The sequence below is a fragment of the Chelon labrosus genome, assembly GCF_963514085.1.
Source record: "Chelon labrosus genome assembly, chromosome: 16".
Taxonomy (NCBI): domain Eukaryota; kingdom Metazoa; phylum Chordata; class Actinopteri; order Mugiliformes; family Mugilidae; genus Chelon; species Chelon labrosus.
In genome coordinates, this window is record NC_140349.1 from 4,683,225 (window position 1) to 4,704,097 (window position 20,873).

The 20,873-nt window shown below is 37.4% G+C and overlaps 2 protein-coding genes across 3 annotated transcripts; both read left to right on the top strand.

Annotated features, from left to right (window-relative positions):
• Nucleotides 1-1,509: 1,509 nt before the first annotated feature.
• Nucleotides 1,510-13,327, top strand: LOC311501343 (major histocompatibility complex class I-related gene protein-like). 2 transcript variants are annotated; one of them, XR_014699508.1, is made up of 8 exons: nt 1,510-1,631; nt 2,238-2,498; nt 5,085-5,363; nt 6,372-6,665; nt 9,592-9,705; nt 9,945-9,981; nt 10,107-10,156; nt 10,329-13,327. XR_014699508.1 is itself a non-coding variant. In XM_084563107.1 (6 exons), the coding sequence occupies exons 1-6, from the start codon at nt 1,583-1,585 to the stop codon at nt 9,953-9,955; spliced, it is 1,008 nt and encodes a 335-aa protein (XP_084419233.1). In that variant the 5' UTR covers nt 1,510-1,582; the 3' UTR covers nt 9,956-9,998. The 2 variants fall into 2 exon arrangements, 1 of the variants encoding a protein (XP_084419233.1); XM_084563107.1 differs by lacking the exons at nt 10,107-10,156; nt 10,329-13,327 and having other exon boundaries at nt 9,945-9,998.
• A 3,235-nt stretch (nt 13,328-16,562) lies between these two features.
• LOC311500960 (class I histocompatibility antigen, F10 alpha chain-like) lies at nt 16,563-20,662 on the top strand (the record flags this gene model as incomplete). Its single annotated transcript, XM_084562599.1, has 5 exons — nt 16,563-16,818; nt 18,933-19,211; nt 19,617-19,919; nt 20,429-20,533; nt 20,622-20,662. Exons 1-5 carry the CDS (start codon nt 16,632-16,634, stop codon nt 20,660-20,662), a joined length of 915 nt encoding a protein of 304 aa, XP_084418725.1. The 5' UTR covers nt 16,563-16,631.
• Nucleotides 20,663-20,873: the final 211 nt, after the last annotated feature.

Genomic DNA, 20,873 nt, shown 5'->3' on the forward strand with positions numbered 1-20,873 from the left:
ATCGTAGGGATGCAGATTAGTGGTTTATCTGGTTTAGATTAGCTGGTCTTTATTTGTAGTAACACATTCACGGGTGGACATTAACGGGGGGACAGGCCTCTTCTTTCCAGAAACAGATACAGAAAGTTTGAGAGCAGATCTGTCTGTCCATCCAGATACTGACCAGAAATAAATCAGATGTGAAGACAACAATGCACCACTGATCAAAGGTAGCTGAAGTCTCTGGACTAGCTCTGTCTGACATTTCATATGCAGAGAATAGAATCATCTGATTAAAGTTACGTTTGCATGTTATGAGCCATTAAAAGGTTTTCAATATTGACATGCAACTTGTTTTTTCACACCTTCCACTTGTTTATGCATTTTGGATTTTGTGACATCGCAGCTCATTTCTACATTTTTAGTCATTTGAACAGAAACAAGAGGAAACTGATAAAGAGCAGAAAGAGGAGAGAGAACTCCGCTCTATAAAGAATATGAGACTTTGAGTTTGAGAGAAATCTTCCCTCTCAGTCACAAACACAGATTTCTTCAATAAGAATAAAAAAAATAAACTGAAAATGACAATAATGATGACAAATAAAATGAATATTTTTAATATTTTAATATTCCATTATATCAATATAGTGTTTTATTTATTTTTTGTGTGTATTATCAGTAACTCTGTTAAGTGTTTTTGACTAGTTTTATATAGAAAACACTTACACCATATTTTAAAAGCTTTAAATAACTTTCTTACATGAATTAATATTGCTAACTGTATGATTGTGATTCCCTTTCTTGAGAGCTATTTCCACACTGTATATTTAGGAGTAAACCAGAGTTTGTGGTGTTTCACTCGTGAGAGCAGAACAAAGTCACAGAAGATGATCCACAGTACTGACAGAGTGAGACTAAAAGGTTGAAGACTTTTCTTATTGAATGAAGCACACATTACAGAGACTGAGACGATACTACTGTGCTGCACTACACTACAACACTGTCTCTGCCACAATACCTGAGATAAATGATAATTCATCTACACTTGAATACATTAAAATAACTCTACATTCCATCTCAGGACAGTGTGCCTGGCTCTCGTTGTGCATTGACTTGTTCAGTGTGATGGTCGCAATACATCTTCATGTTTAAATCAGGTGAAGTGAGTAATATTAACAGAAATTGCTGCTAAAAGAACTTATGACAAACATTCGAGTGGAAGAAGAAAACTCAGAAAAGATGTTTGTGCTGATTGGAAGCATCAAGCAGCTTGTTTCTTAGCTTTCCTCTTGAGGATACAGGGAGACTTTTGGTTATATGGGTTGAAGGGAGTGGCCTCTTTGTATCAGGATAGTTCTGAATCAGAATTTATCTGAAATAAAGGCCTGTCTATTTTTTCATCATCCAACAACAACCGCTGTTACTCAACTCTACCTAGAAACCGCAGAGAAATATTTCTATTGGTCAACGCTGTTCCCGCCCACAAGTGCTGTGACTAATTTCCTGAAGTGAATTCGCTTCCTGTTTGTCAAACAGTTTCGGAGAAGCATGTGATTAACATCAGCGGTAAATTTGATTCTTGCTCCTCACCGCCGCAAGGAAGATGAAGGGTTTTGTTCTAATTTTCTTCATTTTCCAGCCCTCATCTGCGGGTAAGAAATTCACTGATTAATCATTTTGATTTGTAAAAGCATTATTATTAATAATAATAATAATAATAATAATCTGATGTGGCGGGGTTTCTTTTGGTTTCGTTTCAGTTATTGTCCTGTAACACATTATAAACGAATGTAAAAACTAATCACATGTGTTAATTCTCTTCATGATACTTAAGAGCTTCAAGCTGAAACACAAACGATTAAATTAAATTAGTTAGGAAAACATTGAATATGGCTGTATATATATCGAACTATGCATTTGCTTGTGGAGGCGATTTTTTATCAAGAGCACTTCACGTTTAGATAATTCTCATTCTGTCAAATGACAACTAGATAAATAAACTAATAAACTGAATGTAATCTTTAGTTTAAAAACATTTGTTCATGTGTCCACTACTATCCATCTGTGGTAGCAGCAGGGGGCAGTAAAGTTTAGTCAAACCAGAGACAGTATAAAGATTTGTTATGCAATCTATGACCAAGATCATTATGATAGATTAATATTAATCAGTCATAGAGGTAAATTAAACAATACGTTCATTTGTGATTTCTGCCATGTTTACTCAAAAGGAAACTTTTATTTTTTTCTCTGTTTCTTAGTAACGCACTCCTGGAAGGCAGTTTATACAGGCAGCACTGGTCTGAAGGAATTCCCAGAGATTGTGGGTTTGCATCTCCTAGATGATGAGCTGATGGGCTACTTTGACAGCAGGATCAACAGATTTGAGGCCAAGCAGAGCTGGATGATTGAGAACCTGGGCCAGGAGTATGTGGAGAGACAGACAAACGTTCTACAAGGCCACACACATGCTTTCAGAGCAAACATAGCTGTTGCAATGCAGCGATTCAACCAGTCAAAAGGTATGTTTCTCCTGACTATAGATAATTAACATGCATTTTATGAGTGAACAAAACTTTTTTTATTTCTATTTTTTCATCCCCTTCAGATTTATAAACCAATCTTTTCTATTACTTTATATTTACATAAAGAGTTATGGTATATGTTATATATAACATAGGACATAGGCTTATCAAATCCTTCCCAAAACCAACAGAAATGTTTAGCACGTTATCTTTTTTAGATTAGATCAGACCAACTCACACAAAAACATAATATAATAAATAACTAAAATAGAATAATTAATTGAGCCATAAATGTATTGTCTAGTTGAAGTGCTATATAAATTTAAAGTCCATTAAGAAAAAAGTAGGAAAACACTAGAAATAAGTCAAACAGTTTCAATGTGTAAAGATCTCAAACCAAACTGAAACACCTGATCACTGAGGAAAAGAAATGTCTGAATATTTTCTTCTTCCTTTTTAGTTGAGAAATAGAAAAATAAATAAAGATGACAGCCAACATGTGATGATGAGTTTAACAGACAGTCTGATCTGGTTAAACCTCCATTCAGTCCTCTCCTGCTCTCCACCGTCTCATATCCTGTCTTTTAATTTACACACTCACTGTTTAACTGCTCTCATTGAATTATTTTTCTGAACCGAATGGGCATAAAAACAGTGATTTGATTGTGGCTCATAAATTCTCAGTAAAAGCAGGAAAGTTGTAGCTTATGTGCTGTTGAGCTGAGACACTGCTTAAATTCATTAAAAATATAAAAATGACAGGGAACTGATGATCAGTTTTCAGTTAAGAGTTGGACAGATGAAGAGAGGATGAAATGATCCTACTAGTTAGTGAAGATGTTTGTCAGTTAAATGATCTAGAAAGCATCTTCTACACCTGAAACCAGAGATTTTCCTTCATATTCTGATTAAATACAGTAACAGTGTGGTCCACCTGCTCAGACAGGGTGCTCTCTGTGACCACACAATATACAGGTGTAGTTATTAAACAGCATTTATGTTGGTTTTGACGTCATGATCCTAAAATAGTGATTTAAAAAGCGTCTCAGCGCCTCAGTGGAGGAGTTAGCCTGGTTTAGCAGGTAACGTTAGCATTAATGAGCCACAATCAAATCACTGTTTCTGATCATTCATGTGACAACAGGAACAGAAACTATAGAATTAAATGACAGCAGCTGAACTGTGTGTGTTTATTAAAATGCAGTAACGCTGTAGTTGATGGTGGAGAGCAGGAGAGGACTGAGTGGAGGTTGAACCAGATCAGACTGTCTGTCAGACTGATCAACAAGAGTTTCACTGTTTTCTGAACTAAAGAAGAACGAGAAAATGATTTAGTAATGTCTTTATCTAGTTAGTCATTTTATTGTGGTTAAAAATCGTTACTAATTTGTCATAAACACACATAATGTGAACAAGCTAGCTAGTGTTGGCTCACAGTAAATGTCAGAGAACTGTAGACGTCTTAACTTTCCAGAAGGTTATCTGTTATTAGCAGCGAGGTTTCACAAATAAATCAGAGACAAACTGAACGTGAATAGAAATGAAATGTTAACTTTTAGAGCGAGCTGCTGGTCGAATGCTAATATCATCAGAGTTCTTTGAAGAAGCTCAAAGAAAAACTGAGACTGACAAACTAAAACAAATAAGAAACACAAACTAAAAGACAAACACTACAAGCTGTGATGTGAGAGGAAAATCACATTTCTTTACATTTCACATTGAAGCTCTTTTTATATTTTTGATTGATGAGTAAAGTTAGATTTCAGTTTGTGTTTTAAATGAACTCTACTGTACTGATCACAGATTGTTGATCAATAATAAATATGTACATGGACTACAGACTGGATTAGATTAACTTTACTTGACTGCACTGTGTCTGTGCCGTGACAAACAGTGCTGAAATGATTCATCAATAAATCAATTAGTTGATGATACTAAATGAATTGACAACAATTCTTCAATCAGCTGATCATTGAACTCTTTAATCAATCAGACATTTGTTGATTCACGTTTCTCAGATATGAACATTTCCTTCTTTTCTCTCTTTAATGTTCTAAATTAAATACTGTTCAGTGTTGGTTGGACAAAAGAAGCAGAACTACAGTAGATTAGATTCCACTAACCTTTATTTGTCCATAGTGTTTCTGTGCCACAATAAACACATAATATTTAAGTGTTAAGTTAATGAATGGACTGGTTGATCAATAGAACATGAATCAATGACAACTTTGATTTTATAATAACTGCTTCTAGTAAAACCAGTCTTTAGCTGCTTTTGTTTCTGACCATTTAAAACAGTTGTGATTTTTTTATTTTAAAGAATAAAATAATAATTGATGGATATTGTAAAGGATGTAGGGTTTCCCACTGTGTCCCTGTCTCCTGTCAGTCTGTTCTGTCTCTGTCTAAAATGTCCAGTAGTTTCCATCAGGCCAGTAAGAACAGTAGGAGTTGATCCTCTGTATCTGTTGATGAGTGGAGCTCTGTGGTGAAGATTTGATATTAAATAAAATAATGAAATGATTGTGATGTGATCTGAGTCTGGTTCACTGCAAGCTCTCTGTCTCTGTCTCTGTCTCTCAGGTGTCCACATTTTCCAGTGGATGTTTGGCTGTGAATGGGATGATGAGACTGATGAGGTGAATGGATATAATCAGTATGGTTATGATGGAGAAGACTTCATATCATTCAACCTGAAGACAGAGTCGTGGAGCGCTCCAAAACCAGAGGCTGTCATCACCAAAAACAAACTGGACCAAAACAAAGCTTTTGTCGCACAGCATAAGAACTACCTCACCCACATTTGTCCTGAGTGGTTGAAGAAGTATGTGAACTATGGGAGGAGCTCTCTGATGAGAAAAGGTAAAATCACACGACCTCAGTTAGTGTAATGAACTCAATGTTCATATTCCTCAGTTACTTTTCTACCATAGCATTATAATGTATGACCAACTGTTTACACTCAGTTTACAGTCTTTTCTCTTTCTCTCATTATTTTTTTTCTCACAAATTGTTTGCCTCAGTTTCTCTGTTACGGCCCTAGTGCCTCTATGGTTGTTTTGGTGTGTTTGTGCCTCTCTCTCCCACTCTCCTCCTCCTCCTCCAGGTGATCGCCCCTCCTCCGACCAGCAGCCGTTTCCACTCAGGTAATCAGCTGATCCTGGTTAAAGAGTGGAGGAGAGGTGCGGCCCAGAGAGAGAGATGGTGGACCACAGTGGTGGAAGCGTGAGGTTGACTTTGCTTGTTGGAACTCTGAATGGTGAAGTACTGACTAATCTTTTCTGAGGAAAAGACAGGTACTAATCTTTCTTGGTTTTTCCCCCCAGGTGTGGTGGCGTTTTTGGTTCGTTTTGTTTTTTTTTCCCCCCAGGTGTGGTGGCGCCTTTAGTTTGTTTGTGGCTGTCGGTCGTGGTCGGTTGTGTTTAGTTTTGTGACCAGCTGTCTTAGTTATCATTAGTATTTTGTTTTTGAATAAAGAAAAATCCTTTTTACACACAGTTATCGGTCTCTGTGTCGCTTTCCTTTTACCCGGAAACAATTTTCTTTTGTTTTCCTCCCTTCATCCCCTGGCTACATACTCGGGAGGTAACATTCTCTGTATCACTTTTTCTTTTATCTTTCCATCTGCTTCTCTTCCTCTCTGGACTTTATAAACTGTCTCTCTCTCTCCCTCCTGATGTCTCTTCTTAATATCATCTTATGTAAAATCACCTCTTTTTCATAATTACACTTCACATGCTGTATATATATATATATTTATATGTATAACTAAGCCATTCATACTACATTACATCTAACAGAAATGATAGAATAAAGTTAGCTGTAATACAGAAACTTAATTGTCTTTGTTTTATTTCTCTCTCTCTCCAGACCTCCCCTCAGTGTCTCTCCTCCAGAAGACTCCCTCCTCTCCAGTCAGCTGCCACGCTACAGGTTTCTACCCTGACAGAGCCATGATGTTCTGGAGGAAAGATGGAGAGGAGATTCATGAAGAGTGGAACATCCTCCCCAACCATGATGGATCCTTCCAGATGAATGTTGACCTGGATGTTTCATCAGTCTCACCTGAAGACTGGAGGAGGTACGACTGTGTGTTTCAGCTCTCTGGTGTGGAGGACATCATCATCACCAAACTGGATAAAGCATCAATTAAGACAAACCGAGGTAAGCCTAAAGTAAAAAGTGGTGATGGAGGTAGGAAACATGTTTAGTTCAATCAAATGTGTGTTTTGTTGTTGTGGATGGCATTGTGTGTCTCCTGTTTTTGTGTTGTTGTAAAAGAGGATCTACTTTCCTCCTCCTCTTCTTTTTTCCTGTTGTTCAAGTCTCATTGATCATTCAGTCATACTGTATATTAAATCAGAGATGTTTTCTTTGTATGAAGGTTCTAGGAATGATTGGGACATCAAAACCAGTATAGGGACGATATTTAAATAATATTCCATCACTATTTACTCGGTGCTCTTCTAATTTATAGAATATGTTTTTATTCATAACTGTATTTTTTTTACTGCTGCATTATTCATGAAAGTCCTACATACCTGTCTCTAATTAGTTTACTTTAGTATGAGACAGACTTAAGACTTTTAAGTTCTTCCTATAAAGCTGAATGTGTGTTTTCTGATTAAGTTTCAACATTTGCTTGTTGAGATTTCTTTCCCTGACATGTGATCCTGAGCTGTACTCAGCTTACTGTAGGTTTGACTGATATTTTTATATTTACATGGTGGATGTAATATAGAGAGTATTTAGACTTGTTAGTTTCAAACCTCCTGTGACAATGTGTTCTTTGTGAACGATAGATAGACAGATAGATAGATGTCATGTCAAAGAATGATTCTGTGCAGTATTGTATCAGAGTTTTCAGCCAGTACTTTTAACACATCTCCTGTAACATTCAGTAATACACAGGATAAGATGTTATAATCCCTTGTGCCAAAATCCCAGGCAAAACACATTTAGAGGCCCTGTTCAGCTAAGAGACCCTACCAAACCTATGGTCATATAATATGACAATTAACCTATAATCTACATAAACTAAGTAAAAGCTGCTGGCTTGTAAGCCCATTGAGCAGCATAGTTCAGACATTGTAAAACATAAACTAACTAAACGCTGCTGGCTTGTATGGCCCGCTCAGCAGCTAACCATAGCTACCACGCAACAAGACGACAACAGCAGTATGCAGCATGTCATTGGGGTTTTCAAGTGGGCACCTCCCTTCACCGATGTTTCGTTAAGTTAGGCCCACGACACCTCGAGAAGGCTTAACAGTGACTTCCAGCGTCCTGGAGTCACCCCCCTCCACACCGCCACTGCACAACTCTGTTTCCCTCACCATTCGATGTCTATCAACAGCTAATATAGTAACAACCATGAGCCAAACAAACAAATCTACCGTGATTCGCCCCGTTGATGCAGACTGAACCACGTAACAAACAAGCAGATCTACCGCGATTCGCCCCGTTGATGCAGGCCGAAACCACGTAACAAACAAATCGCGTAATAAACAAATCGAGGCCTACATGCGGCCTTCCTTACCTTAGCTAGTTCCCCAGCTAGCATGCTTCCTGCGCACCCATAACCAGTCGCTCGCTCTCTCTGCTGCCCGGGACATGTTGCTAACCGCAGTGCTCTGGCTCCTTCCCCGTATGCCCAGCTCACTCAGCAGAGCAATCACCGACTTTGCCACAAATCCACGGCAACCCACTTCTACCGGGCGGACATAAGCCTTCCATCCATTCTGCTCTGCATCTGCTGCTAACTCTGCATACTTAGCTCTTTTTCGCTCATTAGCCTCCTCAACTCTATCTTCCCACGGGACAGTCAGCTCTATGAAATAAACTACTTTCTCTGGCTCAGACCACAGCAGCAGATCTGGCCGTAGTCGAGTGCTAACTATCTCAGCTGGAATAACCAGGTGTCCATTTAAATCCGCCCTCATCTCCCAGGCTCCTCCTACTCTTAGCTGTCCCGTGTTATGCCTGATGCCTGCTGGTCTAGCCTTTTCTCCCTCCCGTACAAACTTAATACATCTATTGTCTCTGTTAACGGCCATGGAATTTAAATTCACCCGTTTTTCCTCAATTGCAGCTGCTAAACATTTCAGTACCTGGTTGTGACGCCAGGTATAACGTCCTTGGGAAAGACTAACCTTACAACCTGTCAGAATATGTCTAAGCGTGCAGACACAAGTGCACAGTGGACAGGCATTATCCTCACCTACCCACTGGTTTAGGTTCTGGGGAGTTGGCAGCACATCATAAGTAGCCCCTAACATAAATCTAATCCTGCTAGCCTCCATGCTCCAAAGCTCTCTCCACTTCAACTTCCTTTTCTCCACACTCTCCCAGTTCACCCACTGACCCTGCTTAGCCTGCGACACTGCCTTCGAGCATCTAACTGCTTCCTCTCGCTTCTGTACTTCTTCCACTACCATCTTTATCCTTTCTACTGCTGATGCCTTGCTCCACAGAGGTTTCCCTGCACACAGCCCTAGGCCTCCACGCCCTTGCTGTACATGACCTATGATATCCCTATGTTTAAGAGCTGCCTGTGCTTGCTGCACAGCCTCTTTTGCCTTCCACTTCCTCCCTGTCTTAACAGTAGGCGCTACACTCCTAACCACTGGATCCTTTGACTGAGTAAGAGTCATTTCCAGTCTAACTTTAGCACACTTAAACTCCTCTGTTAAGCTGGTAACTGGGAGCTCCAGAATACCTTTCCCATACAAGGCTGTGTCACTTAAGCAGCGTGGGACACCAAGCCACTTTCTGATAAATGAATTAATCATTCTTTCTAACTTTTCTACCTTTGAAAGGGCAACCTCATACACCGTCAGCGGCCACATTAGCCGAGGCAGTAAACCAAATTGCCAACACCACAATTTTAACTTCCCTGGTAGCCCTGACCGGTCTATGCTTGAAATGCCTTGAATCATTTCCTGCCTCAACCCTTCAAACTGCGCCTTATCACTAAGACTTGCATCATACCATCTTCCCAAGCTCTTCAAACTGTAATAATCACTACAGTATTTCTGGTAGTTTGTCTTAATCTTCAAATGATCTGAAGTTTCTCCTGTTTTGGTTCTAGGTTCCTCAGAGTTCCCTCCTACTGTTGCTGCTGGTATTGGAGTTGTTGTAGCGTTGCTCCTCCTGGCAGCCTGCATAGCTGGAATCATCATCTGGAGAAGAAACAACAACAATGGTGAAGAACAGAAATATAATATATATATATATTTATATATTAATAAATATATTTACTTCTCATAAAAATCATTATACTTCCAATATGTATTTAACATGTCCATGCTCTTATAGCTTCACGTGTCTCATATCTTGTGCTTGTGACATTACATAGTTTGTATAGTACATATTAGGGCTGCACAATGCACATTTTATTCTTGTGTTCTCTAATAAATCTGAATAAATTACTGTCTTCTCTAGGGGTTCTCTAGGTGTTCAGGGTTTCAATGCGCCAACAGTAAGTATTGTCAATATTTAAATTAGGTAAATTATTTGATCATATTTATGAGCTTCATTTAAAGATTATTAAAATCTCAAAGAACAATTTGACAGAAACCATTCTTTTATTTTTATTTTTTTTAGCTTCTGACACTTCATCATCATCATCAGCTGAACGTCCAGATCCTGAGAAAGTGAGTAGACAGTAAACACAGTTAATCAAACTAAATAAATATCATAGTATAGTCTCAAAGCTGCTGTTGTTTCAGGTGAACTCACATTTAAACATGTAGCTGTTACCGGATGTCTGAGATAAGACAAGTATTTTTTTTAATGATTTCTTTGTGTGATTCATTGTTTCTACAGGAAAATGATCCAGACGTGTAAACTGAAAGATAAGAGGATGAAACATGACGTGGTGATTTTTCTTCTTCATTGTGGAGACAGTGAACACCTGAAGATCATGATGAAAACCAACACATGAATGTACCACCAGCAAAATCATTTTCTCTGATTTTAATTTACGTCTCAATTGAAGTCTGACATCGGTGGCAGATAGAAGGACCTTGAACAAACTCTTAAGACGCTTTACAAAATCCGTCTGAAATGCCCAGAGCAAGACTGAAGACGACGGTGGCAGGAAACACTCCTTTTTAACAGGAAGAAACCTTGAGCAGAACCCTGCTCACATGGAGGGACCCATCTGCCTAAAACTGTCCAGGTAGAGACAGAAAAGAGAGAGGATAGGAGGACGGAGATAAACATACATCTGTTATAGATGCATACATCTGACTAAAGCGCACAATAGATGTAGTATGGAGCTCCACAGGAAACACACAACTCCAGGTCAGAGATACTCACAAGAAGATGGAGGAGGAGGGGAAATAAAATAAGAAATTAAAGGATAGGAGTTCGGTGTCAGAGAGAAGAGAGTAGAGGACATGTGCTCAGTGCATCGTCCCCCAGCAGTCTAGGCCTATAGCAGCATAACTAAGGGATGGTTCAGTCCAGCCATAATCTTGATCAAAAAGGAAAGTCTTAAGCCTGACCTTAAAAGCAGAGAGGGTGTCTGCCTCCTGAACCCAAACTGGGAGCTGGTTCCACAGGAGAGGAGCCTGATTGCTGAAAGCTCTACCTCATATTCTACTTTTTGTAATTCTAGGAACCACAAGTAGTAGAAGCACAACTTTGAGACTGAAGTGATCTAATCTATAGTGATTACTATATAGAGTTCAGATGAAACATGAAGCAGAGGTTCTGGACACTTATGATGCACAGCAACACAAACTAAAAGGTACATGAACATTTAAATGTCACACAGGTACAACCAGACAAAAGTCTAAACCAGAAAAATTTACATGTCAGCAGGATAACTTCTGTAATTCATTTATAATACAACAGAATATATCATTACAATGGTCCTGATGTTTACAGTTTTTTTCAGTCGCTAACAAGCGTTTGTCCAATCAGTGCTCACATTTTCAAAACTCTAAACACAATTAGCACAGCATCGGTCTTTTGTGGCCATACCATTCACACATTTCATGTCGTTTTCACACAATATGCAGTCAGTGAACACATTTTAACAATGCTTCCGTTTTCTTAACAGACCAGCTGTACCTCCCAACAAAATTATGGATTGTTTTTGTATTATTTACGAATGTTAACACACAACATCCCACAATAGCGAAAGCAATATTCCAAACCTTAGATACAGTATAAAAACCTCTGCTTCTGCAATGATATCAGTTCAAAAACAACATATCTCAGCTGATAATACAGTTTTTTTTTCCATCGCTAACAACATGGTTTGAAGTCCACTGTTGAAGAAAAAAAACAATCCAAGTCTAGTTCCAAATTTGCTGAAGTGGTGCAAGTTTATTGGAGTTCCAGGTCATGGTGAGCCTACCAACACAGAGTGGGTCCGAGACCGGAGACTGACCCTGAATGTAGGGCCAGAGCACAGATATACGCTGTCCCCAGGTGTGGTTGCATATTGGTCAGTCGAGGACAACTTTACACAGGAGGGTGAACTCAGTAGAGGGGCAGAGGTGGCTCCCATACGGACAAAAGGACAAAAGGAGAAAGGAGCGACACTCAGGTAGTATGATCAGGAAACTCTGATCAGCAGGGGAGCAGAGGCAGGAGAGGTCAGCATATGGCTGGAATTGCCCCAGACGTGTCAATTTCCCTTCAAAGTTTACTTCTTCACCACCCAAGACTGGTACGTCTCTTCCTTCCACCCTATTCACTGTTCCTCAACCCCATAGAGGAGTTCTTTTCTGCATGGAGGTGGAAGGTTTATGACCATCAGCCACATGACCAGATGTCCCTCCTTGAAGCCATGGATGCTGGCTGCAGGAATATCACAGTTGATGATTGCCAAGGGTGGATCTGACATACCAAGCGGTTTTATCCCAGGTGCATCGCCTTGGATAATATCAGATGCAATGTTGATGAAAACATGTGGCCTAACCCTGAAGATCACAGAGATTGGATACAGTCTAAACCTTTATCTGGGCTTTTTGCTGTTGTATTTTTTGTTCAGAATGCTCTTGTGTGTTTCATGGATATTTTGTTGCTGTACTGTAAGCAATACTGTAAAACTTTCTGTTCTATCATACTATAAACAGTATTTCTACTGTGCCTCCTGTAGTGAACAGTAAAGGGAAAAAAAATATTTGCTTTTTACTGGAATGCTTTTGAATGTGAACAATACATGTGGACATACAGTTCCCAACCAAGAAATTTAGTGTAGAAAACAGTGGATTGCATGTTTTGCATGCAAATACCTGTAAAACTGAAACATAAAAGTCTATGCAGTTTTTGTAATGTCAACAATAGCCAGTATTTTGAAACCTGGTGTACTTTGACTCATTGCATGTACCTTGTGAAGTGAAAACAAGTGTTATTCTTTGACAGAACAATTTCATTTTGAGTCATATTTCCAGTGTTTTGGTATAAAGTTGGTGTGTGCAGAGAAAGATGTGTTCTGTTCTGAAGTGAAGAGTTAGTATATATTTAACAAAATGTGCTTTTGAGAAGAAAATTATCCATTTAGCCAATTGTGTGTTGTAGGCGTGAATTTGTGTTAAGAGTTTAGAAAATATATCTGAAGTATGGGTAAGCGCTTGTTAGTGATTGAAAAAAACTGTAAGCTACACTTACTGTTACACTTACTTTGATTGTACAGTTTGTGTTTGTAGTGTTGAGAGTTGAGATGTTCTTTGGTAAATTTTCTTTTTCTTTCTGGATAAATCTATTTGATATGACACATGTTAAACAGTTTATATGAATAAAGGTCAATAGACTACATTTATTGCATTATTAGTTTCACACATTACTGTCAGTGTTTTTATTGCTGCTAGGTGTGAATGTGTGTCTGAATGATTCTCTGGATGTCAGCTCTGACTGACCTGTCATTTGTCCATTGCCTCTTGTCCACTGTCAGCTAAAGGAAAGGTGAGTATAGCCAATGGATTAAAGCCTACACCTGATGTAGAACCAGACACCATATACAAACAAACACGGAGAAATGCTCAACCTGAAATGAGTCGTGTGATTTAATCTGACTGTTTAATCTTCTAATCAACCTGTAGATTAACTTTATTAACTTCAGTCTGAATCAGATTCAGTAGGTTTAATCTACCTGCAGCAGGAGGCTACAAAGAAGAGGCTGGTTGTGATGTTCATCTTTACCAGGTGAACATTGAAGAGATGCTAACACATTAATGCAGCAAGAAACGTGGCCCACAGTTGGAGCAGCTGATGCTGAGAAGTGATGAATACTGTGATGTTGGAAAAATTGAACAATCTATAGTTAAAATAAGTTTAAGTTTAAATGCTGCAGCAGTTTATGTGACATGTTATAACTATAACAGGAACTTTCTTCTTCTGTTGTTGAGTATTTTAATTTTCCCATCATATAAATGAATCTAGTATTTTTTATTTGTGTGTATTATCAGTAAATCTTTAAAGTGTCTTTGACTAATTTTGATAAACATGTTAAACAGTATATATGAATAAAGGTCAATAGACTACATTTATTGCATATATATAGCTAATATAGAAATATAGCTAATATTTTCAGCAGCATTTTAGCTCTGGAGCATTTACCTGCACAATAGCCAGGGTCATTGTATGGGACTATAGATAATAATTTAATAAACCTGTAAAGGAAAAGGTTTTATGACTGTCTGAATATATGAAACTAAGTGTCAGGATGCATTATGATAGTTTAGGTGACTTTATCAGGATTTTTCTTCATAATAATACAGTTAAATGACCAATGAAGGACACATTTCCTTGATAGTTTTCAAACCTGAAGCGGAATCCGTCAAATACATGTTTTTGTGACATCAATTTTGATCTCTCCCAGTATCCGTACCGTAATTACACAAGTATACGCGCAGCACAACCACAGCTGACTTGAACACAGCTCACATGAGCGCAGTTGGACAAACTGTACTGGAGGTTTGAACCGCTGGAGGGAGCACTTGACCACATTTATTCATTGTGATTGAGATAGAGAGATAGATAGATAGAGAGAGAGAGAGAGAAATCGATAGATAGATAGATAGATGGATAGATCTATCAGGAAATTTCACTGTTGCAGCAGCAATGTACATGCACTCCACACCATACATAAAATATAAAATGCTAAAAACAACAATAAAAAAAGAGAACTAAAAAAAATCTATATACAATATTTACAAGAATAAGATAAGTGAATATTAAAAATAAGTGAATATTAAAAAAAAAAATAGATTAAATTGCAGTGAAATGTAATGAATTTACAACCAATAACCAAACTATGTGCAAATGTGCAAGAAAAACAAAGTCCAGAGAGTTATCTGTCGCATACAGTCAGATGAGTTGTACAGATAGTAAGTAAATAAATACTATAGTGTCATTTGTGGATGTTCAGTGTGAATGCATGTTTGTATCTATGAATGTCTTTATGAATGTATTCCAGGACAATCATAGCAATTACGAATAAATCGTTATCAGTATCATAGTAACATTTTACAAGGTGTGAGTTAGATAGCATGGACTCTATACCACATTAACACACGGGTTGTCCCCTCCTCCTTCAATATAGGCGAAAAGTAAAAATAACTTTCACTCGTAATAACCCTCAAATGACGCTGGGCTCTGTTTAAATTCCTATTGGCTGAAAGGAGGCGGAAGTTGAGAGTATAGTCACCCACTCCGTGTCTGGTAAATAAGAGTTATATTTGAACATATTTGTCGTTTGTCAGTGGACGCTTTAACAGAAGATAATGAAGTTTCTCGTGGCTGTGAGTGTGATGGTCCTCCTACACAGCGCAGCGGCTGGTCAGTTTCTCCATTTGATTATTTGATAAAATAATAATAACAATAAAAGTCAAATCTAAACGGATGCTTTACTCTCTCCGTCAGTGTGTTGGCTGTTCTTGAGAAGGTTTCAGATATTTAACAAAGACAAATATTTTATAGATCGATAGTCATTTTTTTTTTTTATAAATCTATACCAACAATAACGTTGCCTGTCACTCTTTACTGAATGAATCATTCTCTTTATCTCAGATCAGCAAGTTCTTATTTTTAATAGGTGCATCCAGAATATGAAACTTTTGGTAGATTGGGATGAAACGTTGAATTTAAGAAAGAATATACAAACTCTGAAACAATAAAACTGTGATTTAGTCTGTTGTCAATATAAAGATTAACTTCAATGTTGGTCTTTAAATAAATATTTTCTTTTTTTTTTTATAAGTAGCTACAGCAACTCTTTACCTGATAAAACGTCCAGAATTCACATCAAATGATCTTTAACTTAGCTTTAGAAACAAGAAAAAATGTTTTTTGTTGTTTTTCTTTCTGTTTTTTGTTTTGTTATACATATTTTGTCGACCACCAACCTATTTTACTGAAACTTTCATAGTACTGTAAAATGACTAACGTTTGTACGTATACAGCTCTGGAAAAAATTAAGAGACCACTCCCACAAATGTTTCTTAAATTAGCATCTCTACATCTATGGCAGCCAGTCCATTCCAGTGTTTGTTCGATTCCAACACAAGCCTCCTCATTCTACTTACTGAGACACTGATCAGGTGATCACCTGAACCAAATCTTATTTTATGAGGAAGATTATAAAAACCACTGCTGTGATTAAAGATTGAGATTATCCCACCAATAATGATTTCTAAACTCTTCCTAAGTTAAAATATTAGTGTTGTGTTGTTTAAGAAATGAATATGAACATGTTTTCTCTGCATTATTCGAGGTCTGAAAACACTGCATCTTTTTTTGTTATTTTGACCAGTTGTCATTTTCTGCCAATAAATGCTCTAAATGGAAATATTTTAATTTCAAATTTGAGAGAAATGTTGTCAGCACTTTATAGAATGAAACAAAAATGTTCATTTTAGCAAAACCAGCAAAACCGATCATTTTGCAGTGGTCTCTTATTTTTTTTCCAGAGCTGTATGTATGTATATTTGTTTATAACTACTAACTAAGAAAACCTTTATTAGTCCCGCAATGGGGAACAACATGTATGTGTTTGGGATGCCGATTCCCTCAGTGTAACCTATTATTATTATTCCAGTTACACATAGGCTGCAGTACTTCTACACAGCATCATCAGGAGTTAAAGATTTCCCAGAGTTTGTCAATCTGGGAATGCTGGATGGTGTACAGATGGATTATTATGACAGTGAAATTAGGAAAGTGATCCCCAAGCAGGACTGGATGGCCAAGAATGAAGGACCTGAGTACTGGGAGAGACAGACTCAGAAGTCCATGGGTGCTGAACGGGTCTATAAAGCTGACATTGGAATTATCAAGCAGCGCTTTAACCAGACTGGAGGTGAGTAATGAACATTTGTTCAGAAACATTTGTGACAGTGAACATCAGACTGCACACACAGTATCTTTTTGTCTCTCTCTGACACATTCGCGCACACACACACGTATGAGTGCTTTTCATCTGAGCACTTTAAATAGAAGAATAACAATCAATACATGACAACAGCACGTAAACATTTCATTTTATTAATTTTATTTAATTTACAAACTTTGTTTTGTCCATACTGTGTGATTTCAGTTATTTACGTTTTTAATAACTTAATTTTATTTAGGTTTGAGAGTGAATTTATCTCAGTCTGTTTAAAACAACAACCAAGTATTTTAATTTCTTATTTTTTATGATTTTTATAAGAAAGTACGTAGATTACGTGGTGAAAATGGTGAACAACTAATTTTATTTTGAAGCTAGTTGAGTTTAAGTTTACAAAGTATTTCTTAATTAAAACGATTAAAGTGAAAAATGTTTGATAGGTGTGTTTATAGTAACCTGATATAATCTGATCTCTAAATGTCTCCTTTAAGAAAATTCAAATTTTACTTTACTCCTTTAGCTATCTGCTAAACTGCTAACAGTGTCATGATCCACAAACTGTAGACACCAGAGGAATGCCACTGTGTGGTTTCTTAAACTACAGGACAGAGCTGTAAATGAGACACTGCTTTGATGGGTCCTCATATGGCAGTTGTCTCATCATCGTCAACAGGACGACATGGACAGTGCTTTGTTTAGATTAGAATGGTTCAACTGTTCTTTACAGACCACAGTTTGTCCATCCTAAAATAAATATGCGGTACAACTACAGAGATTAGATCAGCTTTACTTTATTTATTTATCCCACAATAAACGTATCCAGTATAGTGGTGAAAAAAATAAGGAGTTTGTTTATCAGAAGAATATGAATGGACAGTTTTGAAGAGCAGATCATCATTTTGTGTGTGTTTTTTTAACACACACAAATTGCCAAACATTTGCTGGGTCTAAGTGATATTCTCATATATAACAATTTGCTGTTTGACTTATTCATCATTGTAAATTAAAAACTCCTTGATTGAAGAAAATATGTAATATGAAGATCCCACGTTAAGCTCTGAGACAACAATGTCCCACTATATTCTGACATATTACAAATAAACAAATACTTGATTAAAATTAAAATGGACAATTCATCCACAGTAAAAAGAATGATTAGTTTGAGCTCTGAAACTTAACTTACTTACTGTACTTACTGTAACTTAATTTTATTGTTATTTAAAAATATTACTAAAAGCTTCAATGTGATAAACAAAGAAATGATTTAATGTACAGTAAGATATCAGTTTGTAATTCCTATGTTTTAGTTCCTGTTTCTTTCTTCTGGTTTGTGAGTCTCAGTTTTTCATCTGCATGTCTCTGTCTTTATGGTAAAAGGACAAATGTTTTAAGGGGCGGGGTTTGTCTCTGTGCTGCTCTTCTATTCAAGATTTATCCTCATCAATTTCACTATTTTCAAGTGATAAATAAATAAAAACACTCATTACATAATCAGCAATGACACAAATCTTTAGCTGAAGATGTAAATTTGTTGAAGAAAACAGTTTAGATGAACTCTTCTAACACAGTGTGTCCATAATATAGTAGAACTACAGTAGATTAGATTCCACTAACCTTTATTTGTCCATAGTGTTTCTGTGCCACAATAAACACATAATATTTAAGTGTTAAGTTAATGAATGGACTGTTTGATCAATAGAACATGAATCAATGACAACTTTGATTTTATAACTGCTTCTAGTAAAACCAGTCTTTAGCTGCTTTTGTTTCTGACCATTTAAAACAGTTGTGATTTTTTTATTTTAAAGAATAAAATAATAATTGATGGATATTGTAAAGGATGTAGGGTTTCCCACTGTGTCCCTGTCTCCTGTCAGTCTGTTCTGTCTCTGTCTAAAATGTCCAGTAGTTTCGATCAGGCCAGTAAGAACAGTAGGAGTTGATCCTCTGTATCTGTTGATGAGTGGAGCTCTGTGGTGAAGATTTGATATGAAATAAAATAATGAAATGATAGATGATTGTGATGTGATCTGAGTCTGGTTCACTGCAAGCTCTCTGTCTCTGTCTCTGTCTCTGTCTCTCAGGTGTCCACATTGTCCAGAGCATGTATGGCTGTGAATGGGATGATGAGACGGATGAGGTGAATGGATATAATCAGTATGGTTATGATGGAGAAGACTTCATAGCATTCAACCTGTGGACAGAGTCATGGATCGCTCCAGTACCAGAGGCTGTCATCACCAAACACAAGTGGGACAATGACAGAGCTTTCATCGCCGACAGGAAGAAGTACCTCACCCAGATTTGTCCTGAGTGGTTGAAGAAGTATCTGAACTATGGGAGGAGCTCTCTGATGAGAAAAGGTAAAATCACATGACCTCAGTTAGTGTAATGAACTCAATGTTCATATTCCTCAGTTACTTTTCTACCATAGCATTATAATGTATGACCAACTGTTTACACTCAGTTTACAGTCTTTTCTCTTTCTCTCATTTTCTTCTACATTTATATATTCATCACAATTTTTTTGTCATTTATGTTTTTCTTTTTTCTTTCTTTTTTTCTTTTGCCTCTATTTCTCTACATCACTACATCATGTTTTTATCTTTCCATCTGTCTCTCTCTCTCTCTGCCCTGATGTCTCTTCTTGATATCATTCTTATCTGATGTAAAATCACCTCCTTTTCATAATTACACTTATGTGTGTGTAACTAAACCATTCGAGCTACAGAAACGTTATTGTCTTTGTTCTATCTCTGTCTCTCCAGACCTCCCCTCAGTGTCTCTCCTCCAGACGACTCCCTCCTCTCCAGTCAGCTGCCACGCTACAGGTTTCTACCCTGACAGAGCCATGCTGTTCTGGAGGAAAGATGGAGAGGAGATTCATGAAGGAGTGGAATATGGAGAGATCCTCCCCAACCATGATGGATCCTTCCAGATGAATGTTGACCTGGACATTTCATCAGTCTCACCTGCAGACTGGAGGAGGTACGACTGTGTGTTTCAGCTCTCTGGTGTGAAGGACGACATCATCACCAAACTGGATGAAGAACAGATCAGAACCAACAGAGGTATGATATTGTAAATCCCAACTGATAAAAACGTGCCAGAATTTAATCAAACACATGAAGAACCTTGTGTTTTGTGGATTAGAGGCAGAGAGTAAAGTTTGTGTTGGTCCACGTCATTGTTATTTCTGCCTACTCTTCCTGGTTATGTTTTTTTATAAATACTGTAAAATACAGTTATTTTAAACAACATTTGTCTCTTACTGGTGAATATTGACTCATTTCAGTTTGTATTTAACATATATTCAGATACATTACGTCTGATATATTATTATATATTACAGACATGGTATCTTGTCCATACAGATAGGTGTCCATTAACTAATTGTAGCACTGTGGGTACAGATGGTGTCATCAAAGATCACTGAAAGATTCATTCTAGTGTACTCTAATATAAGTGCACTTCTACAGTTTTTTTCTTTTGACCTTTCGGCAAAGTCCAGACTGAAACTGCACCAGCAGAAACATGTTCAGACGTTTGAAGCTGAAGTTTAAATGTCCTGTCATTCCAGTTCCAGGTTACCCTCGTGGTCTTTTAATTGTCAGAGCTGTTGGACTGCTGCTCCTGGTGGCGGTCACCATCAGAGGACTCTTCATCTGGAGGAAGAAAATAAACAGTGAGGGGAGAAAACAACATATTCTTTTAATATTTCAACCCTGTGACCATGCTGAATCAATGATAATAATCTATTATTTGTATTCTAGGATTCAAACCTGCTGACAGTCAGTTTCTTCTCATAGTTTAACTCTATAAGAGAGAGTATCCGGATCGATGATGACGTCAGTTTGTTTCTTTGTCTTGACAGAGGATGCAGTTTGAAGACTAAAGAGACAATAATCAGAAAAGTGCTGATGCTCAAACATGCAGCTCATTCTAAAGGCTGACGTCCATTCACCGAGGACTGACGGTATTTTTTAACATCAGTGGAACGTCTCTTTGGAAAGCTGAGTCAATCT